Source organism: Colletes latitarsis, chromosome 5 (genome assembly GCF_051014445.1).
Source record: "Colletes latitarsis isolate SP2378_abdomen chromosome 5, iyColLati1, whole genome shotgun sequence".
Taxonomy (NCBI): domain Eukaryota; kingdom Metazoa; phylum Arthropoda; class Insecta; order Hymenoptera; family Colletidae; genus Colletes; species Colletes latitarsis.
Genome location: NC_135138.1, coordinates 26,716,163 through 26,741,312, shown reverse-complemented (window position 1 = coordinate 26,741,312; position 25,150 = coordinate 26,716,163). Strand labels below are relative to the sequence as shown.

At 40.2% G+C, this 25,150-nt stretch overlaps 2 protein-coding genes across 2 annotated transcripts in view; one reads left to right on the top strand and one right to left on the bottom strand.

The window, feature by feature from the left end:
• Atg16 (Autophagy-related 16) overlaps positions 1–25,150 on the bottom strand; it is a 478,797-nt gene that overhangs the window by 88,879 nt on the left and 364,768 nt on the right. The gene's annotated exons all lie outside the window — the stretch shown is intronic.
• The window catches only part of Neo (ZP and PAN domain-containing protein neyo), a 113,172-nt gene that overhangs the window by 15,763 nt on the left and 72,259 nt on the right, over positions 1–25,150 (top strand). Inside the window, exon 3 of the mRNA XM_076765698.1 lies at positions 19,705–19,906. Coding sequence (XP_076621813.1) covers positions 19,705–19,906 — 202 coding nt within the window. The remainder of the gene's footprint in view (positions 1–19,704; positions 19,907–25,150) is intronic.

Genomic DNA, 25,150 nt, shown 5'->3' with positions numbered 1-25,150 from the left:
TATGTTGAGTCTCTTGAATTCTTTAAACTGATCTTACATTGCAACAGATTTATCAATTTCCCAGTTACTTTACGAAGTTATGGTTAAGACTGACGAAAACTTTAGACGGAAATGCTTTCGAAGTATTCCTCTGTTGCTCTGAATAAAACATGATCTGATACATATCGTTACGTACACTGTACACAGGCACATCTTCCAGCGAATAACCTAAACAATCTGTATTACGATATCGGCGCTCGCATAAGCACAGGGACAGCGAAAGCTGCATAGATCCATATCGCCCACTATCGTCGATGACACACCAGTAGCCAATTTTATTCACTCCAACAAAATCGAAATACTGAATTTTTCAATTTATAGAAATTCGCCAAATTGTCAGAATGGACATCGTTGTATCAAAAATAAAATGGTTTATATAGGTGGTTGCATGTTAAAAAAAAAAATATGTAGACATCGTCAGTACAAAAATTCCAAATTTTATTATATCGCACTATTAACACGTTAGGCGACGAGGCATTTTTATTAAAACTTTCCTATACGACGGGTGATTTTTATGACATACAAGGTCTTGCACATTTTTCCGTATACATTTCAGCAGTGTGTTCTACAAATAAAAATAAAACTAAAGTGTTATATAACAAAAAATTCATAAATGCCTTGTTAAGAAATTATGACAAAAATATGAAATGTAATGGTTTTTTTATTTACTAAAATTTTGTTTAAAGAGAGCAACTGCTAGTTGAGGCACGAAAAAATATTTTTAACGTAGGATTATGTGGATAACTTAAACATTTCTTTATCAGAGTTTCTATTATTTATCTTGGGTGCTGAAGTATTCTTTCTTCGATGATAACTTTTTGTTGTCATCAAATTTTGAACTATCGTTCAAGTTTATTGCGACAATTATTCTCACAATTTTTTTTCTTATTTTAATGTCCTGAATCTCAATCGAGTCTCACAGTTCATATTTTTGTTATAACTTCTTAACAAAGCATTTATGGATTTTTTGTTATATGACATTTTAGTCTTAGTTTTACTTGTAAAACACACTGCTGAAGTGTGTACGGAAAAATGCGGAACATAAAAATATGATAAATATTTTTGTAATTAATATGTTTCATTAAAATTTTCAAGAGTTATATATGGATAATATTAGAATTTTTTTTCTTATGTTATCTGTAAAACGAGAATACTCGTTTCCCGTCGGTAACGTGTTAAAATACTCGAATATTCGAGTTTTTCCGTAGCATTTGAACACCTATACGAGTAGCAAGTCACTCAAACAGTAATATAACTAAGTTAATCCATCCCGCCTTCGCCGTGACTGATTCTTTTCACTAACGCGTGCAGCCCCCGACAAAAGAGACAAAGGAAAGGCTCTGTGCAGTGTTTCGAGGCACAGTTGCTCAGATATGTATATCCACTCGAAGCGCTCGAGGTTGCCAGCGAGTCATTTTTCACTCTTATCGTTTGCCCTTTATTTAAACGCGGAATCGAGTAGCTCCCGTATAAAGGGGCGCGCGTGGAGGGCCCGTGCCGAAGCATCTTCGTCGCCAATAAAGAAAATCGTGACGGTATCGCGGAGAACTTTATAACGATATAGGTGGATAAGTAGTCGCCCCCAGGAAGCGACGTTGGCCCCCCCCCCTCTTCCGGTGGAACTTTCGTCTCGATGGAAGTCGAGCGACGGACCTGTCCGATACGAAGTTGCCGGCCCTGGGTCCGAGAGATTTAAAGTTTGTCGCGCATACTTGGGGTATTACGGGATTTCGACGAGTTGAGGGTGGAGAAAGATATCGAGGCGCCCGCCAGAGTGAGAAATTGTTTATTAAACGTTTCGAACAACCGATGATCCCGTTGAAACGCGACGTTCCTCGTACGCGAAATTAATATCCCGATTTAATGGAATCGCGTCAAATCGGTGGAAATCCACGTTAGCGTAGTTTATAATCGTTATTCGGACAACTGAAACCGATGATCTTAATCTCTGGCCGCGGTTCACGTTCATAAAATATTCCGCGATTCACCTTGGCGCGGTTTCAGCTTTTAGCCGCTAATTTCTAACTGCTGATCAAAGAGGATTACGAGCTTAAGCCGTGCTGCCACTGACGATTCCGGCGATACTCGGATTCGGGAACCGGTGAAATTTATAGGAAATCGCGGAGATAGAAACGGATACCGCGAGAGAGAAATAGCGTGTAGAACAACAGCGGAGACAGCTTCGAACGAATGTTTTTCGTACGTTCAATTTTCTATGGAACATTCCCGCAAATCCTGTGTGAGCGTAAACTGTTTAAATGCACGCTTTCTAGGAGTTTCGATACAATTTTTCGACGTCGAAAAGCTTCGAACGAAATTTAAGTATTTTATCATTTTAAAACGAAATACATTTAAATCCATACTCGGTGTTTGTATTCCGGTTGTATTCTAATTTAATATTTTTTGATAGTGGATGTAAGAAAGGTAACTTCATTTATCCAGATTAAACGAAAGTGAATAAAATTTCATAAATATTCCCAGCTGAAATTCCAGTAGAAAGTAGAGTGTTTATTTATAAAGTTACTTCGATTTAGAGATTTTAAAACGAATCATTTTAGAACGAAATGCATTTAAATTTATATTTAGTGTTTATATTCCGGTTGTATTCTAATTTAATATTTTTCGGTAGTGGATGTAAAAAAGATAACTTCAATCATCCAGATTAAACGAAAGTGAATAAAATTTCATAAACATTCCCAGCTGAAATTCCAGTAGAACGTAGAGTGTTTATTTATAAAGTTACTTCGATTCAGGGATTTAGCCAGCAGCTCGGATATTTAAATTGTACAGATGCTTCGATCAAAAACACTCAGTCCGTAATGCTTTTCGATACGTTCCAAACGATATCGTTCACCACAATCTAAGAATGCTAACAATGAAGGAAGGAATTACCTACTACAGCGAGCAATATTATACACGCCTGAAGAACCACAGGAACTCGCTTGCAGTAAAAAGCATCGTGAATATGAGAAATCATAACCACAGATTAAGGAAATACAATCCATTCCCTGAAACATTTGCCACCAGAAAGTGAGATTCTTAATGTATACTTATGCTGTACCATTTTATCGAAAAAGGAATGCTAATAGGTGGCCATTGTTGAAGGACTACCATACAAGAAATGTAGTATTAATAGTAAATAAGAATGCATTACACAGAAATTGTAAACTTTCGATTCTAGATGCTTCAAGAGAAGAATAAATAAAAACGAACAAGACTGTTGCTCAAACATTCAAGAATATTTTTACTTACGATCGTATTTAAACTACGAATAGTAGCTAATTCTTCGAAAACATTTCCAATTTTCTGGTACACATAGCTATTGTAAAATATGATTGGCGGACTTTTGACAATACCTCGCGGGCTACAAATGACCCAAGGGATATCGACCCTTGCTTCAGAGTATTAAAGTTGAATTATTAGCTGTTAGCTAGAATCTAAAACATTGTTTCACAACTAACAAGCCAATTTTGAATATTTCGAGGACTAGGACAATTGTTCCATGCAGACGAGTGAACCAGCACTGCTACAAAAAACGTAATTAAAATTTTCCAAATTCCATAACCCTTTTCCAAATTCCAAACCCCTGGAACTCATTATTAAATTCGCGCACGAACTATGTGTTCTCTAAATTACAAATTTCCAAATCGCGTCACCGTGAAAATATACCCCAAAAACTCGATTCCTGTTAATTCTTTGTATATTAATTAAACTTTTAAAAAGTTACATCGCTCGACGTGCAGTTGGCGTCCAAGTTACACAACGAAGGATTCTTTTGGCCGGCATATTCGAGTCATGCGTTTATGGTGGCGTTCAATCGTTCGAGATGTATACCGCGATTTCACCGCGGAATGTTAATTCACTTTGCAACAACGACTCGCGCGAAATAACAAATTGCTCGGGGGATTCGGTACGTACCGCGCGAGATATCGTTTCGGGAAAAATGCATTCCGTGGCTGAAATTGTACAGAACGAAAGTTCACGGGCGAAATCACAGAAGCGTTAACGAAAGATCGAGGAAATGATTTCACGATCTGATTGTCCGGTTATTTACTGTCACTCGCCACGTTACGTCGGGTTATTCACCATCGAACGGATAACGGGGCCTAGCCGCATACCAGCCGGCCGCATCGCTGCAACACCATAATGCCGCACGTGCAGAACGCCCAGGATGCATAACAACGATTTCCATATAAAACGAAAGGGCAGCCCGCGAGAGGGCGCCCTGTGGCCCTTAATGAGCGATATCAACATTCCTGTACGCGTCGTTCGACCGTAGTTGTTGCGTGAAATAGTCCGTGTACCACCCTTTCATCCTTTGACGAGGAAGATTCGTCCTCCACTAAGTGCAACCTATTCGAAACTAGCGGGCACCATTATTACTTGACGTTGCGAACCAGCGAAGTGACATTAGTGTCGAAGAGATTGCTTTCAAACCGTTCGAGTCCTACGAATACGTATGTACGTAACCGCCGTGGCGTTGGAGAGTGTCTTTAGGACGAATGCGTGTACCGTTAGGGCCGTGCCGTAAAAACATTGGAACTCGCCACGGTGTGGGACGTTGTTCGTGATACGACACGCAAGGAAGCCATTCTTTGCGCAAAAGTAACTTGAATTGGCGAAGTACTGTTGGCTGGAACAACTATCGGGCACCGACGTCGCTGGTAACAGCGACTGGGGACGATCGACACACCGTAAAATCTAGAATACGATACTTGATTTCGAGTTTCTGGCTAAACTAACATTCGTATGCACACGGTGTCACGGGTCGCAAATGAAGGATAAAATTTGTTCGTTCGGGGCAACGTTTTTGAGATAGTTGAATTTAAAAATTTGAATACGAGTCTGGTGCATATGTCTGTCCATTGACTGTTTCCGCTGTCTGTCTCTACTTTCGATGAAATCCAAGTCCGTACTCTGTTGCACGCGTACACAGTGAATTTTTAAAGTGGATATTTCTGGAAAACGAATAAATTTCATTCTTTATTTTTCACATAAAATGAGGAAAATTAAATAAACTTTTTTATCTATTGTTTGTAAAATAATTGTTAAGAATTTTTTGACGTTTCCTGGGTCCTGAGTCACATTGAAAACGTACATGTAGATGATCGGAGAGGTTACAAATATCTCCAAACATTCATGGAATTAGAAACAGTGAGCTTAGATGTATTAAGACGCGTGAAGAATATAAATGTGACCTGGCAGCTGAAAGAGCATAGAATATTCAGCATTAGAAGAAATAGGGTCTCCCTATTAATTTTAATAAGGATCTACATGCTACGTTGTTTCTTGTTCGCATTCCAATGCTAAATTCGGTCAAAAAACGAGTCTGCGACATTTCGAAAACGAACAATTTATACGGTTCGCGGAGATACAAGCGTTGATTTGTTTCCCAACATGGGTGGATTAATTCCCGCGACAAGTACAAATTCGTTCCAATGCTGCCAGCAACGCGTGACGAGCATTTCGCATGTGCTCCGCGAGCTATCGTTCCGGTCACGACGAACCTCTGTTTTCACGTGAGATCCGTTGCTCCATTAAAAGCTGTAATTTTTCAACGTCTTAAGAATATTGTACGGAGGGAGAAAAATCAGTCCCAGCGTGAGAGAAACGTTCCACCATCAGTGGGTAGAATGCGGACAGAGCCGAGTAATTATTCGAGAATATATTGTGAATTATACAAATTAATTTAGACATATGTACACCATAAACTTTAGAGCCACTGGACCGACTTAAATAGGCATACAGCTCGTTCTCGTTAGAGCATAAGCTATATCGCATTACTCTACCACAATTAGGGCGCAATAAACGAAAATGCAAACCAAGTCTGCATTTTCTCTTCTTGTTCCGCTGTAAGAAACCACGATCCAACCAGACAAATAATTCATCCACTGACATTTCTTTGTTTTCACGGTGTTCCTTTTGCCGTGACAACGGAAACCACTGACTCGAAACCAGAGTTAGACGAACGTTATTCGCGAGGAACAAAAAGAAATTTTCGACCCGTTGATGAAGTAACTTCCATTTACATTACGTTTGTAAATGTATTCTGTAAATTAGAATCCGTTAATGGATTCTTTAAACCGCCGGCGAGAGGTAGTTTACGAACGAGTCTACGATTTGTATACGTTGATCGCGAATAAAGTTCGCTCGATCCCGCTCGAAACGCGCGCGTCCGTCGCGCGTTACACGCGTGGGAACGCACCCTTAGGATAATTGCACAACACCAGCCACAGTCGAAGAGTCAGTTTCACGTCGAGCGACATGTACGCAGGATCGTTTACGTTGGGCGCAGCTATTGCTATAACCGCGAAGTCGCGGTCCGGCGCCGCCGGCAGGCTAGTGTGACAAATTACACATAATTCACGAGCCAATTTCACACACGGTTGTCCCGCTAGGGAAGACAGCGCTGTTGAATACGTGCATGCCAGGATAATTCGAAGAACGAACGATTCGAACCGTGAAAGGAAATAAACACGCTGGTGCGGACGGTTCATAAAAATCCTGAAGGATTGACTGATTCTTGATTAACACTAGACGGGTACAGATATACCTAAAAAACAGTGATCATAACGATAAAATATCAAATAACTATTTCATACAACGTCAAACCTCAGAATAATTTTACTCATACACACAGGAAAGGTATTCGAATTGATCGAGCAACTCTTGGTCTAGATTTTAACCATTCAAACATAATATCATCAGTGTCGATTATCGAAAAGCTACACCCATAGCGATAATACCGTCGTATACAGTTCCAACCGACATAAATACTCGTGTGCATGAGAAAGATCCCACGCGATTAACTGGGGGGAAACACTAGACGGATACAGATACTCCTAAAAAAACGGTGATCATAGACACGATAAAACATCAAACAACTATTTCAGAATAATTTTACTCATACACACAGGAAAGGTATTCGAATCGACCAAGCAAATCTTGGTCTAGATTTTAACCATTGCAACAACACCAAACATAATAATATCATCAGTATCTATGGAACAACTATTTCATACAATGTCAAACCTCAGAATAATTTTACCTATATGCAGAGGATGGGTATTAGAATCGACCAAGCAACTCTTGGTCTAGATTTTAACAATTCAAACAACACCAAACATAATAAAATCACCAGTGTCTATTATCGAGAAGCTACACCCGCAGCGAGAATACCGTCGTATACAATTCAAAACCGCGGTACAGAAATACTCATGTGCATAAGAAAGATCCCACGCCAGGGAATCAGTAATTCACTCGATTGTCCACTCCCCAGCATGATCGGAGACTTCAATCGTTCATACACCGGGAACATATTAATGAATATGTCATTGAATTGGTCCCTTTATTCCGTCCCGGCGGAGTCTTCTGCCATCGAAACGCCGCGCGCATATTAACGAGCACGTGGCATTGAACAGGCCGCGCTATCGAAAACCTGCAGCCTCGTACAATATCAAACCGCGAGACAATCGCGCTCGTATGCATAAGAAAAGGACTCCGCGCGATCGTTTTAACGGTAATCGGCGAGTCTTGGCCAAGATTCGAATCGTTCAAACAAACGCAAACGTGGACGGACCCACGCGTTGAATAGCGAGTTACGTGACGATCCGTGGCCCTTTTCGCGTGTCCGGCGCGACCGTGGCGACGAGGCATTGCGTGTCGAGTCGTCGCGGCGTCGCTGAATACCGAAAGAGTATACACAGTGGATTCCAAATAGCCGTGGGAAGAATTGCGGGCCCGATGCCACTCGAATACTAAATACCCTGTGGCCGACTACGCCGTGGCACACGTACAAGAGGTGGCAGGTGGTCTGCTCGGTCGCTCGGAACCGAAGAGCGCTAAAACGCTCGTAGCCGTGATACGGGCGCCCGCGCCACCAGCCTATGAAACACGCGTGTGCGTTCGCGTGTGCGTGGGTCTGTCGGTCGTATGTGGCCGCGGATCGAGGTAAGTAAGGCGTACGTAAGCGAATACCTTCCGTATACGTTGGCAATCGCGGCGGCGCGCGCGAACGTGTGTCGTCAAACGACCGGAGCCACAAATACCACAACGAGGAGAGGCGAGATCATTCGTGTCCGCCGGAATTTATGGGGTCCGCTCGAACAGCACCGCTACAGCTTGCTGCTGAATTTGCATAGAGCCGAGTGCTAATAGTCGGAGATAACCGAGACAGGAATCGCCGGGGACGACGCCTTCGTGCCACGCGAACTTCGTGTTTTTTGCCACGCGAGAATCTACCGAACGAGCCGCACGAAGGAAACCGAACGAGTTTCCGATTTTCTGTCGTATCCGAGATCGTTTTAATGGGCCGACACCCGTGGGCTCGATCTCTTTCGAGGACGCCGGGACGATCCGACTTAACGCTTTGTATTTTTATTTTTCTTACTGGTACACGATCTAAGAAATTGTACTTTGAAAAATATTAGTTTCTGTAGTAATTCGTAATTTTGTAGCCGTTCTTGAGGAGAATTTAGAGTATCGTTACGTCGTTGGTATACTATATAATTTGTTTCAGATTTTGGAAGTTTGAAAATGTTGGAAAAATTAATTCACGTTTTGTATATTTTTATTTCTCTTATTCACCCCTGGGAAAAATTTGAATGGGAGATTTTAGAGGCCAAAATAAGACGAAATTCAAGGATACTAATTTGTTGATTGAAGCTTCGTTAAAAAGTTATAAAAAGATTTCCGGCCACACAGTATACTTTTTGGTAAAGAATTTTTTTCTCGAAAGTACGTAGGATTTCGGGGGTATGTGTATTCACCAAAAATGATTGTAATTGACCTTCGCAACCAAAAATAATTTTTGTAGAACGACTTGAAAAAATTTTGTTTCGCCGAAAAATTTAGGCACCTACCCTACCCCCCTGTCGATTATTCTTAAAAATTACTTTTTCATTTTTGGTAATTTTGTTTGACGCCCTACAAAAAAGTTGCCTAATACTTTTTTGTAGGAACCTATGAGCTCTGCTTCAGAAAAAAGTTTCATTGAAATATATTCACAATTGTAGAAGTTATAGCTGTTTGAAAATTGGACCATTTTTATGGGGTTTTTCTCATTTTAGGGGATCCAGAAACAACTTTTCGTATATTTTTAGAATTTCTACATATTCTCCATTAAAATACGCGTAATTTGCCTTTTTGAATATTAAAATCCTTCAATCCGTTTAGAAGTTATGACGTTTTAAAGATACGTACGAAATTTTGGAGTGTCATTTCTGGCCTGAAATTACATTTTCAATAATGAATTTTTTTCTCGAAACTGAGTAGGATTTCGAGGGTATGTTAACTAAAAATGATTGTAATTAACCCCTGCAGCAAAAATAATTTTTTTAGAACGATTTGAAGTTTTTTAATTTAATTTTTTACTAATTTTGTAGCGAAGCCTCAATCAACAAACTGATATTCTTGATATTCGTCTTATTTTGGCCTCTAGAATCTCCCATTAAAACTTTTCTCAGGGGTCTTCGAACATTCTGTATAATTTGTTTCAGATTTTGGAAGTTGGAAAAATTAATTTACGTTTCGTATAGATTTCGCTCAATTGTGGGTTTGACAGATTGTGGATTCAGTGTTCGAGTTAAATCTTTTGAGATATGTTTATTATTAGCGACCATTTGAATAGTTGGCTTGATCAATTTGAAGAACTCTTGTATTTTGAAGCTCCAAAATCGGAATAATTTTGAGCTTGCATAGAATGAAGAATTTCCATTGTTTCGTCAAGAACAGCAAGTAGAAGTGTCAAGCAGTAATATAGACTTCTCTTATTAGTCCGTACCTGTAGGCGACAGTCGCAAAATTGCCAAGTCATCGTCTGCAGAGCAACGCTCCGAGAGCTTCCGAATCAGCAAATGCTGAAGGTGCATAATCATTCTAGGTTCAGAGGTTACTGGCAGTCGTGAAGAAATAATCAGTAGCCATTGGCTTCGTCACACTTGGGTACTCGATTATGTATCTCATCTCATCGCCGCAGAAGCAACCAATCGTGCTCGATAAAGCGTGTTAAAATGTTTGACGTTGAAATCGTTGCACAAGCGTAAATTAAATAAGGCCTCTTTAAAGGATTCTGCTGACGTACAATTAAATCCTCGAAGACACAATACACAATAGTTTACAAAATTACATAAGTCGAATTCATGATTTATTATCTCGGTTCAAAGGTTGATTGCCAAACGGATTAGCATACACACGCGATCAAACAAATATTTTCACACAATCGTGATGAGATTTGAACGGAAATTGTAAGCTCTGAAATAGATGCAATACAAGGAGCGAGGAGTTGCCACGTTCGAGTCGTATTTAAATTAATTCAACACCATCGTCCAGAGTTTCAAGCAATTTCATACCAATCCATGGAAACCAGGTCCGTCAGTTTTATATTGGAATTGGTTCTCTGAACGACGAAAAAATTCAGTGAAAAGAGCAGAGAGGAGGATCGTACGGTTATCTCCAGTTTCGATTCGCACTGGGTGCGTGTCGAAAGTGTGAACAGTTTCCAGAGAACCATTGAAAGTAATTACGTTATTGGACTGCTCCTTTGTTCGGTCGTGCGGAGACCAGGTCGCATGCCTGTGACTGAGCTCGCCGTTGGCGTGCTTAAACACCACTGTTTGCATAGGTCTGCACCCCCAGACTTACCTAGGCGTGGTTTCGTGTATTAAATTCTTGCTGCGCCTGATGGGCTGCACGGTGCATGCACGCAAATTAGAAACATACCATCAGAGATACACGTCAACGTGAAATGTGTTCGCTCTGACAACATTACACAAGCTTGAAAAAGTGACAGCCATCCTCGCGCACGTTCCCCGCCTTCAACTCGCTTCGCGGTTACACATTTACGACAATTATACGACACCCGAAATGCATATTTTCGCGTCGGTGCAAGGTGGACCCAGGAAACGCGCTGTTATTGCGTCCTCGTTGCCCCGACAGCTCCCACGCTCTCCTAACATCGTTACGATTATCGTGGGTTGATGACGGCTCAAAGGATGTTTATTTAATACCCGAGTCCACGGAACAGCCAGTCGAACGTCTACGTTAACAAGTTGCAGCATAATCTAAGCTCCCTATTTGCTTCATACCATGTAAGTTTTAGAGTTTATTTTTAGCTTTTAGGGAAGAATCGTTTTGATGTTTATCAGCAACAGTAAATACTAAATAATTCTTCGAGGGTAGGTTTTCTCTCTCCATTTCTGCTGCTCTGTGAGCATACATTTCCAGAAATCTTAAATAATAAATTAGTACAGCCTCGTATAGTGTCAGTTTGAAGGAGAAATGTTTGGAACAACATACGTTTGGTTTTGAAATATTCCAGCAAAAATTGTGTTCAAAAAAAGATATAAATAAATAGAGAATATCACCCACAGAGTGACCATTTTCCACGATTTTTTCCTATCGCTAAATCGATGCTTCTGAAATAAATGTTAGTCAATTTGAAAGAATCGTTTTGATGTTTATCAGCCACAGTAAATATTAAATGATTCTTCAAGGTTTTCCTTTTCCTTTTCTGGTGCTTTGTGAGCAACGATACATTCCCAGAAATCTTAAATAATAACTGAATACAGCCTCGTATAGTGTCAGTTTGAAGGAGAAATGTTTGGAACAACGAACGTCTGGTCAAAACCAAGTATTTCAAAAAATATTCCAGCTAAAATTGCGTTTAGAAAAGATCCACAAATAAATAGATAATATCACCCACAGAGTGACCATTTTCCACGATTTTTTCCTATCGCTAAATTGATGCTTCTGAAATAAATGTTAGTTTATTTACCGAAGCACGTGCAATGTCAATTTCAGTAGCCCTTAAATCGTTTTAGATTTACATTTTGGAAAAGTTGTCTCAACTTCGCAATAAATGCCACCGTAAATTTTGTTGATACTCGCAACCGCCTGCGTAATGTGTTCTCCTTTATCAAACTCGGAAAGCAGAGTGTACCTAATATGAATTTTCCCAGTGTTCGCTTTTAACAGAAAAATATTACCCACCCCGCTCAGGCTCGCTATGGTAACTCGTAGAAGACTGAACATAAAGCTGTGACGAACGTAATATGATTCGACCAAGTAGAATCGCGTTTGTTTATGCTTGCACTCGACCAAAAGTTCGCGCAGTAAAATGCTCAAAGACTTTCGAAACTAGCCAATGAATTAAACGGCTCGGATATAATAACAAATTTCAGAATATATTCGTATTTTTCCAGCAGCTGAAAAGGCTGGAATTCTATGTGACAGTTCGAGTTGTTCGAACCTATCGATTCAGTTTCGGTTGTTTCAATTTTTTTCGTGCCATTGAAATTCATTTCTGTGAGCATTCGAACAGCTCTTGTGGAAAGAGTGATAGAAGCGGACCAGTGTGAAGAGATTGCACAAGTTAGATTCTATCTATGCCATCTCTTTACCTTCTATTAGTTTCATGAGAATACCTTTATAGAATTTAAAGAATACCTTTTATAAAAAAGAATAAATATTTAACGTCTTAGCTTGTGAGTTTAAAAATTGTCCTCAAAAAGAAATAATTATTATGTCTGTAAAATGAAACAAGCTCTTTGGATATTAGTATTTAAAATTGCAATACAAAGGGTTCGTTCGAAACAGAAACATTTCTAAAAGTGTCCCTGCCACGGGGTTCGCCAAAAATATCCAAATAATTCCACGGTATACGAAACGCGACAGTCGAGTGTCAAGACATTTTTGAAAGTAAGATTTGTAAGACACGCGTTGCGAATCCGCCCACGTTGTGTTGCACAGCGGAAAAAAAGGGGGATGGAAAAGTGGCCGTGACGAAAGGGCGACACAGGCGCGACAGTCGAGGGATGTTAAAAGTACGAATGCGTTCAATTTCTCGAATTGCATCACTGTCTGCCGAGCAGACAAGAAGGCAGATAAAAAGAGAGGTAGAGATCCCGTCGAGTGCAAAAGACGATTGAAAATGTTGGCGCCGTTTCAACGGAGAAACTTTTCTTATTCAGGCCTCGTATACATGCTAAACTTCCCTACCACCTATAATATTAGTTCTATAGATACAATCGTGCGGTAGCACAATATCGAGTTCGAGTGGCCGGTAAGCAGGGGAAAGAACAAAGACGACGGTACGGCGGAAGAATGAAAAATCGATTTCATTTTGCCGATTAAAAGTTTAATTACAGACGGATGCCGGGTTGAATTTCGCTGCGACCCGAGAAACGCCTCCGTGGCATCGAAATAAAAATAATCGATGGCCAGGTATCGACGTAATCGAAACAAAACTAAAATCACGCCGTACCCGGTTCGTTTCTGTCCAATAATCCTGCATCGCGGGAAAGAAAAAGGTAAAAAATGTCGGGTGTTATCGATCCGCGAACCACGAGGCCAATTGTTTATTGAGCGTTCGGTACGCTCGGCGGATGGAGCGAGTAAGCAACCAAAACGTCATATTTGTCGCTTTTATGCCATAGGAAGGACGAAAGTAGACGCGAGCACAATTACGCAACGTCCGGTCACGGCTACTTGAAAAACTGTGACTTTACACGGCACGTTAAGCATAACTACCGCTTGCAATTATGCTCTGGGAAACGAACGTATAAATATATATGTGCAAGATACTGCACAGGGTGGTCGAGCAACGATTCCCAGCTAAACTGGCTCTGAATTATAGTAGAATAATAAAGGGTAAAGAAATATTTATCTAGAAAAAGTAATGGAACGTATATTATTTTGCATTTTGCATCTGTACTTAAAATTAAGAACTTGATTAGAATTGAAAACTGTGTGTAAAAAGGTGACACTAATATGAAGTGGAATGCCAATAAGACATTTCAACAGTTTTACACGTCACATATAGGTTAACTGAAATTCGAAGAGTTAGCCTTTGTCCTGACGCTAACGAAGTTACTGTACATCGTATTACGTTCCTCGTGAATTAAACATGTATAATTACAGTTCTCGTCATGATGAATGCGACATCCTATAATTTAAGATTATTCAAGGTTGTGAAAGGTTCATAGCAATTTGATGGATGATTACTGTAAACAGGTAATTATTGATAGTGGCGTTTTTGAAAACGGTTTTCAGACTAAGTCTTCAAATGACCAGAAGACGAAGAAAGCACAAGAAAAAAGAAATCATCCATCGCGGTGAGCGAGGGCAAAAATATATGATATGAAAATAACTGAAACAAGAAGTGTATAGTAAGCGGCTGAGAGCTCAAGATACAGCTGCGATGCTTTTATAAAAACGTATTCTCAATTTTGTAGCGTGTAACCTTCATTGGATGTTCTTTCCTTCGAGTCCTCCAGTTTGAGGAATATTACTGAAATGTATTTATTGAAACTTAACGTCTATGTTGCTCTTTGTAAGATTGAGGGGACAAATCATTTTCTTCGACATTTTTGACTCGAGGAATATTCGAGGGTTGAATTTTTACTAGACCACCCTAAACGAGAACCTTCGATATTAAATTGTATTTACTAAAATTTAACGTCAATGTTGCACTTTGTGAGATTCATAGCACAAATCTTCTTCTCTGACTCCTTGGACTTGAGGAATATTAAAGGGTTAAATTTTGACTAGGCTACTCTAAACAAGAACCCTCGATATTAAAATGTATTTACTGAAATCTAACGTCAATATTACACTCTGTAAGAACCATGGAATAAATCTTTTTCTCTGAATCCTTGGATTCGAGGAATATTGAGGGGTTCAATTTTGACTAGACCACCCTAAACAAGAACCCTCGATATTAAAATGTATTTATTAAATCTAACGTCAATATTACACTCGGTAAGAACCACAGGACAAATCTTTTTCTCTGATTCCTTCTGCTCGAGGAATATTCAAAGGTAGAATTTTTGCCAGAGCGCCCGGTACAAGGATGGAGGGTAGAATAGCGAGCGCGGAAAGTCCGCGCAGAGAAGGAATTTCATTGCCTTTGTTCGATGAGGGAAGTCAGGGCAGCGTAGAAGACAGAGAGAAATAAGCGCGCGGATGGGATGAAAAAGCGAAGGAAAAGGGGAACCGGGGAAGATAAAGAAAACCGAGATTATACATCAAGTTCACCGCGACGAAGGAGTCGCTAGGACAGCGAGCGCGGTACGTTGCCGATGCCACTTGAGGCTGAATCGTATCTAAATGTGCCTCGTATATCAGAAATCGAACTGTTCCGCGGTACTGGTACACAGGCGGTTTACTTGCATCATTTTGTGCGGTCGCCGTTCCGTAATACCGCCGCTGCAGATGCGCCCAGGTCGTTCCACATTTCCCTCGACGTCGTGACAACCTACACGTGGAAGTTTCCTTTCCGTACTTCCTCGAGTTGGCTCAGGGGGAATCCACTGTTTTAGTATGAAATGATGTAGGATGCCGGCGAAACGATGCACTGGCTGATAAATCTCGCCAGATTTATGACGATATAAAGCTATTTCGTTCCCTTAAGTACAAAGGCGCGTCCTCTCCAGCCGGAAGATTTTTGCAGAGCCGGAAATCGGACGATAAGGCGCCGAGGACGGATAGTCCGACGATAGAAATTGAACCACGGTATCGCGACGAAAAGTAGAAACGTCCGGTTAACAGGAACAGTAGCTTCCAAAGCGAGCACGTTAACGTCATACGTTCTCTGCTACCAGCAGAAATTAAAAGATTTATGGCTGCGCACAATCTCGCGACGGGATCTACATACCACGCTTAAGAAACGAAAACAGAAGGGGGGATGAATTGGAGCTGCGCCAAAGTGACGTGCATTCGAGGATCGACAGTTTCGATTCGTTTATCCGCCTTATCGGTGCATACAGGACCTTTGATAAGCAATGGGATTCTGTATCGCGTCTGCGATGAAATCCAGTAAACTAGGATTGGAATTACTTTGGCGGAAGAGGAATCAGACATTAGGATTTCTAGAGGCTAGGTGTTCAACCCTTGATGGGGATTTGAAGAAATCGTAATAGAATTTTGCTCGTTTGTGAGATTAAGTATCACAGAAACATACTCGAAGTCGGTATTGCTAGAAGAGTCGGATATTAGAATTTCTAGAAATATAGAACGCGGCAGCAAGCGTGCAAATGGCTAATTTCAAGAAAAAAGAGTTCGTAAAATCTATTTTTGCCCCGTTCGGTTATTAATCTAGATTTCCTTAAACGTTATAGAAAAGAGATTCCAAGGAGATCAGTATTTTATTATGAGAGAAATTGGACATTAGGATTTCTAGAGATTTCATTGCTCCGTTCACACGACCGATCCGGATGATTCAAAGGCTTACTAATACACTTTTAAGAAGAGAAAATCTTCGACCATAGAAACCTCGATTTTTTACCGAGCAAAACAATTAATTCTCAAGCAAAGATAAATAAATTAAAGGACTAGATAATTTTTCGTAGATTTAATCCATTTCGTCGGCTCTGGTGCCAGTTTAGAAATTAAGAGCGATTGTAATGCACCAGGTATTTGGATGGTCAGAAATTCGAACAGCTTGCGATGTTGTGTGCTGATATTTTTCATAGCGAAGCGAGCGATGCGGAAGAGAGCTCGTTAAACGAACGGTAAAAAGCGCAGAATGATAACAGCGATCAATACAACGGCCTATGTATGACGTTTCCTTCCGCGGTCCGGATGCAACCGATATGTTCTCTTATGTGAAACTGGAGAATCGATGGTACCGGTAATTACTCGTCAAGATCGTTTCCATGTTAGTCGATCGCCGCGGTAAATCGTAGTTCGTGCCAGTGGAAATAACAAATCTATGAGTTTCTAATTGGCCCCCTGTCACAGATCACAAATAAGACTTTGACGAGAGGGGGATCACGTTTGAACGTATAATCGAGAAGACTGCCGTGTCCCCGTTTCTCTCAAACGAACTTCTTCATCGCATCCGAGACTTTTTGCTGTAATTTAAACCTAACGGCGGCGGAATGAGAACGAAAAATCCTCGTTTTGTGCTCGAATCTTACCGAACGACGGAAGTGTGTCGTCGTATCAACTCCGAAGCATCTTCGAGGTCCAACGACTTCGATTTAATTACGTGTACCTTAACGAACACGTACTATTTAATTTTATTTAAATTTCTATACCTCGAAAACGTGAAAATGAACGAAACGGGCGTGTACCGTGACTTCCACTCAGCGTCGTTTCGAAAGCAATTTCCACACCTGTGCGTTTCCCGTGTAAGATTCGAGATCCAGAGACGGCCAACGTGGGACACAGCGAAAACAATATAAAAAGGAAAGGAAGCTGCTCAGTCTTCCGATAAAATTTCATCCTTGGCTGCGAAATGCTCAGCGATGTAACTAAAAAAGAACTATGGCGCTCCGGGGTCGAGTAGAGAGATCCGGTGCGACGGTTAGGGTTCGAAACCGAGATCATACTTTCGGGCAGATAGCGAGGTACGAGCAACGAGAGACAACGTGGAAACAATATGAGAAGGAGAGGAAGCTGCTTAGTCTTCCGATAAAATTCTATCCGTACCTGCAAAGTGCTTACGATCCGACGATGCTCCATTATCTCGTAATGCGGTAGCATTATAACGAGTAAGTGGTACCTGTCTCCTACATGTAGGCCCCCGGAAGTGGCCGCTGATTACTGTAATGCGCTTACCCCTCAACCCGTAACGAGGAACATCTTCCTACTGTCTGGCGTTCCACGAAAGATTCCACATCACGGATCGTGTCGATACCGCAAAAGGAAGAAACGTCCATTTGTGTTGCGGTCGCGATTGTGGTCGCAGCCTACACTCATTAAAATTAGTTATAGGCATTAGTTCGCGAAACCCTCCGTGAGGCGGGTAATTGAATCTCTTTGACGCCTGGTAGAAAGCGATATTTCGTCGTTCGACGAACCCTACCGCCCCTGCGTGTCTCCCGCCGGGGTGAAACTTTTCCACGAATCACGATCGAAAACCGTTACTCTATCGAGATTAATTATGATTTCGTAAAGAGGGATGACACCAGGGCGGAGAAATTATTACGCCACTTAGCGGTTCCCCTCGGGCCACGAATAACGAGACGTTCGATACGCTTCGCTGGAAGAACGATAAGCATTGATCAACATCAGTTTGACGCCGTGTCATTGAATTAGAATGTTAACGAATTAGATTTTGGGTCGCGAAGGTCCAGATGAAAATGGAATTATGCTTGAGAGGTTCAGGATTCAACACAGAAATAGACGTATATTTCTTTTAATTGTAGAATGAAGTATTTCGAATAGAGAGAAATTTAACTGTGAGGTTGAACAAATTTTATCCAACTCTGTTTCGAGTTTAACCGGGATTTAGAATTATATTAAAGAATGTTGATAGAACGTAAATTTTGCAGGAAGACTTTTTCTTAACTCTTCTTCGTTACTTCGTTCGATAAGGCCGGGAGTTTGTGAAAACCGCGAGGAACGATTTAAGTAAATCATCTTATTAATCTTATTCTAATGCAGTCGGTTTAAAATGGTGGTTTCAATATAACTGTACCTCGGTTCTATTAATTGTCTACTGATCTTCTGCACGTTTAGATTGAAAAAAAGCAAAGGAAAACGTTCCAGGAGATAGACGTATGAAACTTTCCGGTTCATAGGTTCACACCTCATTAACCTAAATCCTACCAGGATCTATGACTTTAGAGTATACATTAAGTTTTGAGTAAACCGTTAAAGACATTTTGTATATTATTAAGTAATGCATTTATTATAAAGTCATTACTGGGATATCTCAGTAGTATTTGAGTTAATAATAAAGAAAATGTTATTGTCACCTTAGCCTGGAAAATATGTTTCTAGACTAGTGACATGGTTATAAGTAGCACTAAATGACAAACTGCGTTTAAAATTTCTCGCTGTTCTAAAAAGCTATTTCTTCGTACAAGAATCAATTCACCTTTAAGACAGAGTCTGCTGAATCAGCCTGTCTAATGAATCGGCCTTACTAATCCACCAGAAACCCACGACAGAGCGTTAAATCTCTTTGACGAAGTATCTTCGAAATTAAAGGTTTTCTTCGCAACGAAAAAGAAACGTTACGAAGTTGATATATCCAATAGAATAACAAAAACTCAGACGTCAGAATTACTTTCACTGTAAAAAAGAAGAGTAAAAAGAACTGTAACAATATTAACGATGAAATAGTTAAACGAGAAACAGAAGGTTGAGGATCCTTTGTCAAAGATGAAAGATTAAAAGGAAAATGGATTAAATTTCGACTTCACGTTAAGTTGAGATTGACTTGTAATTACATTAACAATTTTTTTAGAATAAAACTTAGGAACAAACTTTACGATAACGTTAAACTTATAACAGAGTAAAACTAACGATATAAACTGTACGAGAGGAAGTTTTAACATCTCGATATGCTAAGCACCAAAACAATCAAACCACAAGTTTCCACGTAAAGAGTTTCATAAATCAATTTTCTATTTATCCTTTCAAGCGTCTAGTACATCCACGTTACTGCATACCATTCAACGGTAGATATTCATCAGAAACATACTTTCTAAAAATATTGAGAGATTTACAACTTCGTTATTCGGTCTTTCTCATTCGTCAGTACTCAACTGAGGAACACTTTGTCCGAGTACGAGTAACGGGAATTATAGGTAAAGCCACGTGAGAAAACATCGAAACAATGTAACGTTTCGCGTTACTTTCGAGTAAACAGATGCAACAAGTATCGTAACGAAAATGTCACGAGAGTTAATTGGACATAAACATTTGTTGTTCCAGGCGCTCTATCGCAATCGCAGTTTCCTGTGTTCACCATTTACGCCCAGAAGAGCTGTCTGGCAGTGAAGCCTTGCGAACGAGCCTGGTGCATCGACAGGGTCCAGGGGCATAGGCTTCAGAGCCACACGCGCAGATCTATGACCGCCTCCTCGCGACAGCACTGCCTGGAGCTCTGTTTAGGCGAGAGGGACTTCCTGTGCCGGTGAGTACCGTCGTGGCTATTTCTCGTCGGATGCATAGAGAATCGTATTCGAGGGAACGGTCGTTTTCCGGCAACTTGGTTTCTTTTTGGTCGTCGTCGCGGACACGATATCCGCCCGGTGGAAAAGGCGGACGCACTCGTCCCGAGATTCGTCGCGAATAGACATACAGCACGGTCTTCTCCTCGTCTCCCTCGAGTAGGTCTTCGAGAATTGAAGGCACCTCTGCACGCTCCGGTGCGTTTTCCAGTTATTGGATTCTTCGGTCGAGGGACGACGTTACATCACGCTCCTATAGACTCTCGAGTGTTTCTCGGTCATGAAGCGGCCGTCCCCGACGTTTCATGCGCGCTGGAACACCAAAGGGAACGAGCTATCCTTGTGGAAAAGTTGCAGAGAAATAGCTCTGGGGCCACCTTGATTCCTCGTGTGTTCGCCGTGAAACGAGACGGGTATTCGCGATTTCTGCTCTCGCGAAACCGTCGATTCTATTTAAATATTTTTCGCGCGTTTTACCCCCGCGCTCTTCGCGCCCGTTGAGCAATATTTTCCCTCGACGTCTGCTCGAGGGAACCGCGGGAATGTTTGGATCGCGGCGGAGATAATTATGTCCGCGTCGTTGCGCGTTTCTGGATCGAGGAGGAAAATAATAAAACCGATTGCTGCCGCGTCTGGTCCCTACGAGTACGCTTAATAAGGGCAAGGTGATCTTTAATAAAGTTACGGAGTTGCTTTTTTTCTGAATCGTAAACGATGATGCGCCGATACGAAAGCGCATTCGCCGTGGAAATTTGATTTTTCCTTTCCCTTTACGACTTTCGAATATCTTTTAATGGTATTGCTGGAGTATGACAGTTTTCACGCCTATCGAAGTATTTATTATATCGTTATTGGCAGGAAGTCTATGCTAATATAGAATTTAAAATTTATTTGTCTCCGACCGGAAGGTATAAACTAATCCAATATAAAATTTTAATTCTAGATCACAGATCTATCTAGTATTTGTAAATAGTGAGTAGCATAACTTCCGTTAAAACCACTCACTGCACCAGATGAAGATAGCTTGAAGTAAATACATGCGTAAAATAATCGAGTACGATATCAATTACAAACGCACCATTTTCACAAAAATCTAAACGAGCGTAAAAATAGCGACGCCAATTAAGATCTAAAGATAACTAGGAGCGACTGAAAAAAAGTTTGATTACAAAATTAGGGGTGTAGTGTCGAGATTTTCCTCGTAAGTGTGATGAGACAGGAAGTTGTTCGAATGCCACGATGACAATTTATGAACGATTATCCGAATATATAATTAAGCTTATTACATAGACTTTCCTTGACTATTCATGTACGTAGGCTGAAACTGAGAGTGCACCGAAGATGATCCCATTCCACAGGATGTCAATTTACGAACGCTTATCCGAATATATAATTTAGGTCATTACATAGTAAGACTTTTCTTTGGTAGTCGAGCAAGCAGGCTGAAATCGAGAGTGCAACGAAGACGACGCGTCCGGACAGGAAGTCGTTTGATTCCAGGATGTCAATTCATAAACGTTCATCCGAATTTATAATTGAGATCATTACCTAGTTAGATTTTTTACTTCGTAACTATGCAAATGAGAGAGCAGCTGGACGTCGTTTTAAGTATATATTTGAAAACGAGTCAGTCTCAAATTCCACTCATTATATTCCCAGTGGAATGTAACCGCGTATAATCAGACGCTTTTAAAGAGCATTACAACGTTATCACTCGCTTATAAATAGCGAGGAGAGAGCAAATGACTTAAAACAGGTTGAAAGTAATTTAAAAATGGACAAGTTTTGATAAACATTGCTCTTATAACGTTTAAAAAAATATAATGCATTTAATCCTATTAAAATACTTGGAAATTTTCTACTTTCTGTTAATACAAATAAAAAAATATAGTTTCGCGTTCAAATTGAAGTGCTCTCTAGCCGTGAAAAGTATCAGATTGCTTTGTATTTCCAAATTATCTTCGAAGCTTCGTTTTCGACAAAAACGACTTTTTTATTAATACCAGTGTATTAAAGAATAATGCAATTGTAAATATTTTTTAAAAATATGCACACTATCTGAACGTGGTTCTCGTCTTTTGAAGATTCTTGGAATAAATATTTTTAAATTTATTTCTGTATAGAAAAGTCGCTATTTATTTTCGATCTATTTTCTATATTTATACGCTTCACTCGCTCGGTGCTAATTCATTCATCTTGATACGTACTCCCACGCAGAGGGCACAAAGTGACGCGTAGCTTTTCGCAAACACTTCGAACACAGATCGATGAAGTGGTTTTGAAGTCAATTAGGAACACTATACCATGAAGAATGTTAGGCAAAAGGGAGCAAAGAGAAGAGACAAAGAGGATACTCGTGCGTTTCAATTATACGCTGTCGGGCCATTTTACTAACTGGATTTTTCCTGCCCGTGGAAGCGCAGGAATTTTCTCTGACGCAAAACGATCGCATCTTCGATTCCCTTTGTCGAACGGTTCATTTCTCTCCGGTCTGTAAATATTTGAAACTAAATAAACGGAACACGGGAAACTTTTGAAGTTGTATAGTCATTTGGATGATTGCGTCAAACGGGAGTGCTGTTACCGCTTCGCGTACGAAAGGGTATAATTTACAGTTCGACTGCAGAAAAGATGACTCCTCGTCCATAAACAAGCGAAAAGTGTGAAATAAATTCCTTTCGTTCGAAGCTATCTCCTCCGAGGAAGTTAAATTTGAAGACCTGTTGACCACTCAGTCGTTCGACGCGCATTACGTTTTTCTTGCCAACGGACAATGTATTTCCAACAATTTGCCAGTTAAAAAATAAATTCTTGATACGCTTCAAACAATAATATTTCGTGAGAAGCTTTTACGATTCTTCTTCAACTAGTTGTAGAAGCTATTTGACAGTAATGAGAAATTTCATACAGCATTTTAAGAATTATTTTTATAGTCGACTCTAAACTATTTCTGTTAGTTGTTTGTACACGAGTTAAAAAATTTTGATTTTTTCAATTTTAAAGTACAGTGGTCGACTAGAGTTTAAAATTGGAAGTAGTCGAGTTGACGAAATGCAATGTGATTGAATGATCTTCCAAGCGAGAGGGGGTGGAAGTAGGATCTGGCAGAGTTTAGAAAGTTTCGGTTAAGAACACAGTGGCTAGGATGACGTATGACTAGCGTTCGTAGGGTACGGATTGTACAGTGTTTGTGAGAGCGCAGAAAGTTGGAATTGTGACAAATATTTGCTCGACTGAGAAGTCCCGAGTAGATTAGTACAATGCATCGCTAAAAAAAGAATCACGCAATGTTGAATCAAATGAAAAAGTATTTTGGCTATTTATATAATCCCTATGCCATTTTATTTGATTATTTTGATCATTTCTTTAACCTCGATTTCAAGAATATATAAAACAAAAGATTTATTCAATCTACAAGATACATTGAATTCAACCTGAAACTTATTATTGGTTTTAGTAATTCATTAATAGACTAATTTCTATAAGACAAGATGTTTAAAACTCATCTTGAAATCCGCGACTTATCCAACCAAACAAAAACGTTCGTGGTTCTAGAAACTCTCAGAACTGAACTATTGACGTAACAATACTACTCACGAGTTTAAAAATGGGAACAATCCAATTCTTTATACATGGTGTTCGGCAACCCCTGGGAAAAATTTTAATAAGAGATTCTAGAGGCCAAAATAAGACGAAAATCAAAGATACTAATATATCGATTGAGGCTTTGTTAAAAAGTTATAGAAACATTTTCAACCATACAATATACCTCCGGTAAAGAATTTTTTTTTCGAAAGTACGTAGGAATTCGGGGGTATGTGTATTCACCAAAAATGATTGCAATTGATCCCCGCAAACAAAAACAATTTTTCCAGAACGATTTGGAATTTTTTAATTTTGTCGAAAAATTTACATAACTACTCGAATTTTTTTCTCGAAAGTGCGTAGGATTTCGGGGATATGTGTGATGACCAAAAATAATTGTAGTTGACCTCCTCAACCGAAAATATTTTTTTCAGAACGATTTGAAATTCTTTTTTCGACAAAAAATTTCAGTAGAATATTCTTGGTCAGACATTATGTTTTCAGTAATGAATTTTTTTCTCGAAACTGAGTAGGATTTCGAGGATGTATTTATTGAACAAGAATGATCGTAATTGACCTCCGCAACTGAAAATAATTTTTCCGTGAATGATTTGAGATTTTTTAATAACTTTTTAACGAAGTTTCAATCAACAAATTGATATTCTTGATTTTCGTCTTATTTTGGCCTCTAAAATCTTCCATTAAAATTTTTTCCAGAGGTGGTCGAACGCCCTGTATATAGAAAATAATCGCGTAGTTGAAGAATTTAGGATACGTGATACTAATAAAACTTGAAACATCACGTTGTTTTTATTTCGTTTTATATTTGTTAAAATTGATTCTAAATTTCACGTCTTGTTTAGCGAGTACTATTGATTTGCAAATGTCTCAATTTCCCTCACGGATCAGTTTATACATTTTATGTAACACGAAATCACTAACGTCGATAACAAATTGCGCAGACACGAAGTATCCAACGTTGTAACATTCGCGCGAACCGTTACAAGCTGTCTGCGGGCGAGCGTGGAGCAGGTACTCGGCCACAAAGGTTAATTAATAAACAACCGCGTCATAATCGTGACAAGCAACAATATGCCCGGCAAACGAGCCGCGACAAGAGACCATTAGACGTATCTCGGTGGCCGATACGCTCGAACGCGCGGGAAAAGGCTTATTTTACATTCGTCGGGTAATTACGTGGCGATAGAAGGACAACGGTGTTTAAGGTATTCGAATCCATTAGCCGCGTGAAATATCGACGTCCAGGAAGTATGCGGAAGGGCGCCGCTGGGGATCCGTGGCGCTTCTTCCGATTTCGATAGAAACCGGCGCTGTGGAACGCACGTTTATGCGATATCACGCCGACGCGTCAAGCCCCGCATTCGTGAGAGCACGGTGAACGTGCACATGCACACCTTGAAAAGAACCTAAAGCGAAAGGTCTCTGCCAGCTGGTCGCTCACGACGACCCTCAAGCCCTGCTTCGACCCGAGGCAGGGTCGAGAGGTCCTTGCCCAGGCGGAACCGTATCAAAAGTGGCGTAGCTATGCGTTCATGCCCGGGAAATCGTGGAAAGGGGAGCAAGGATTTGATATCTACGTAGAAACGAATCAACTTCCAGAT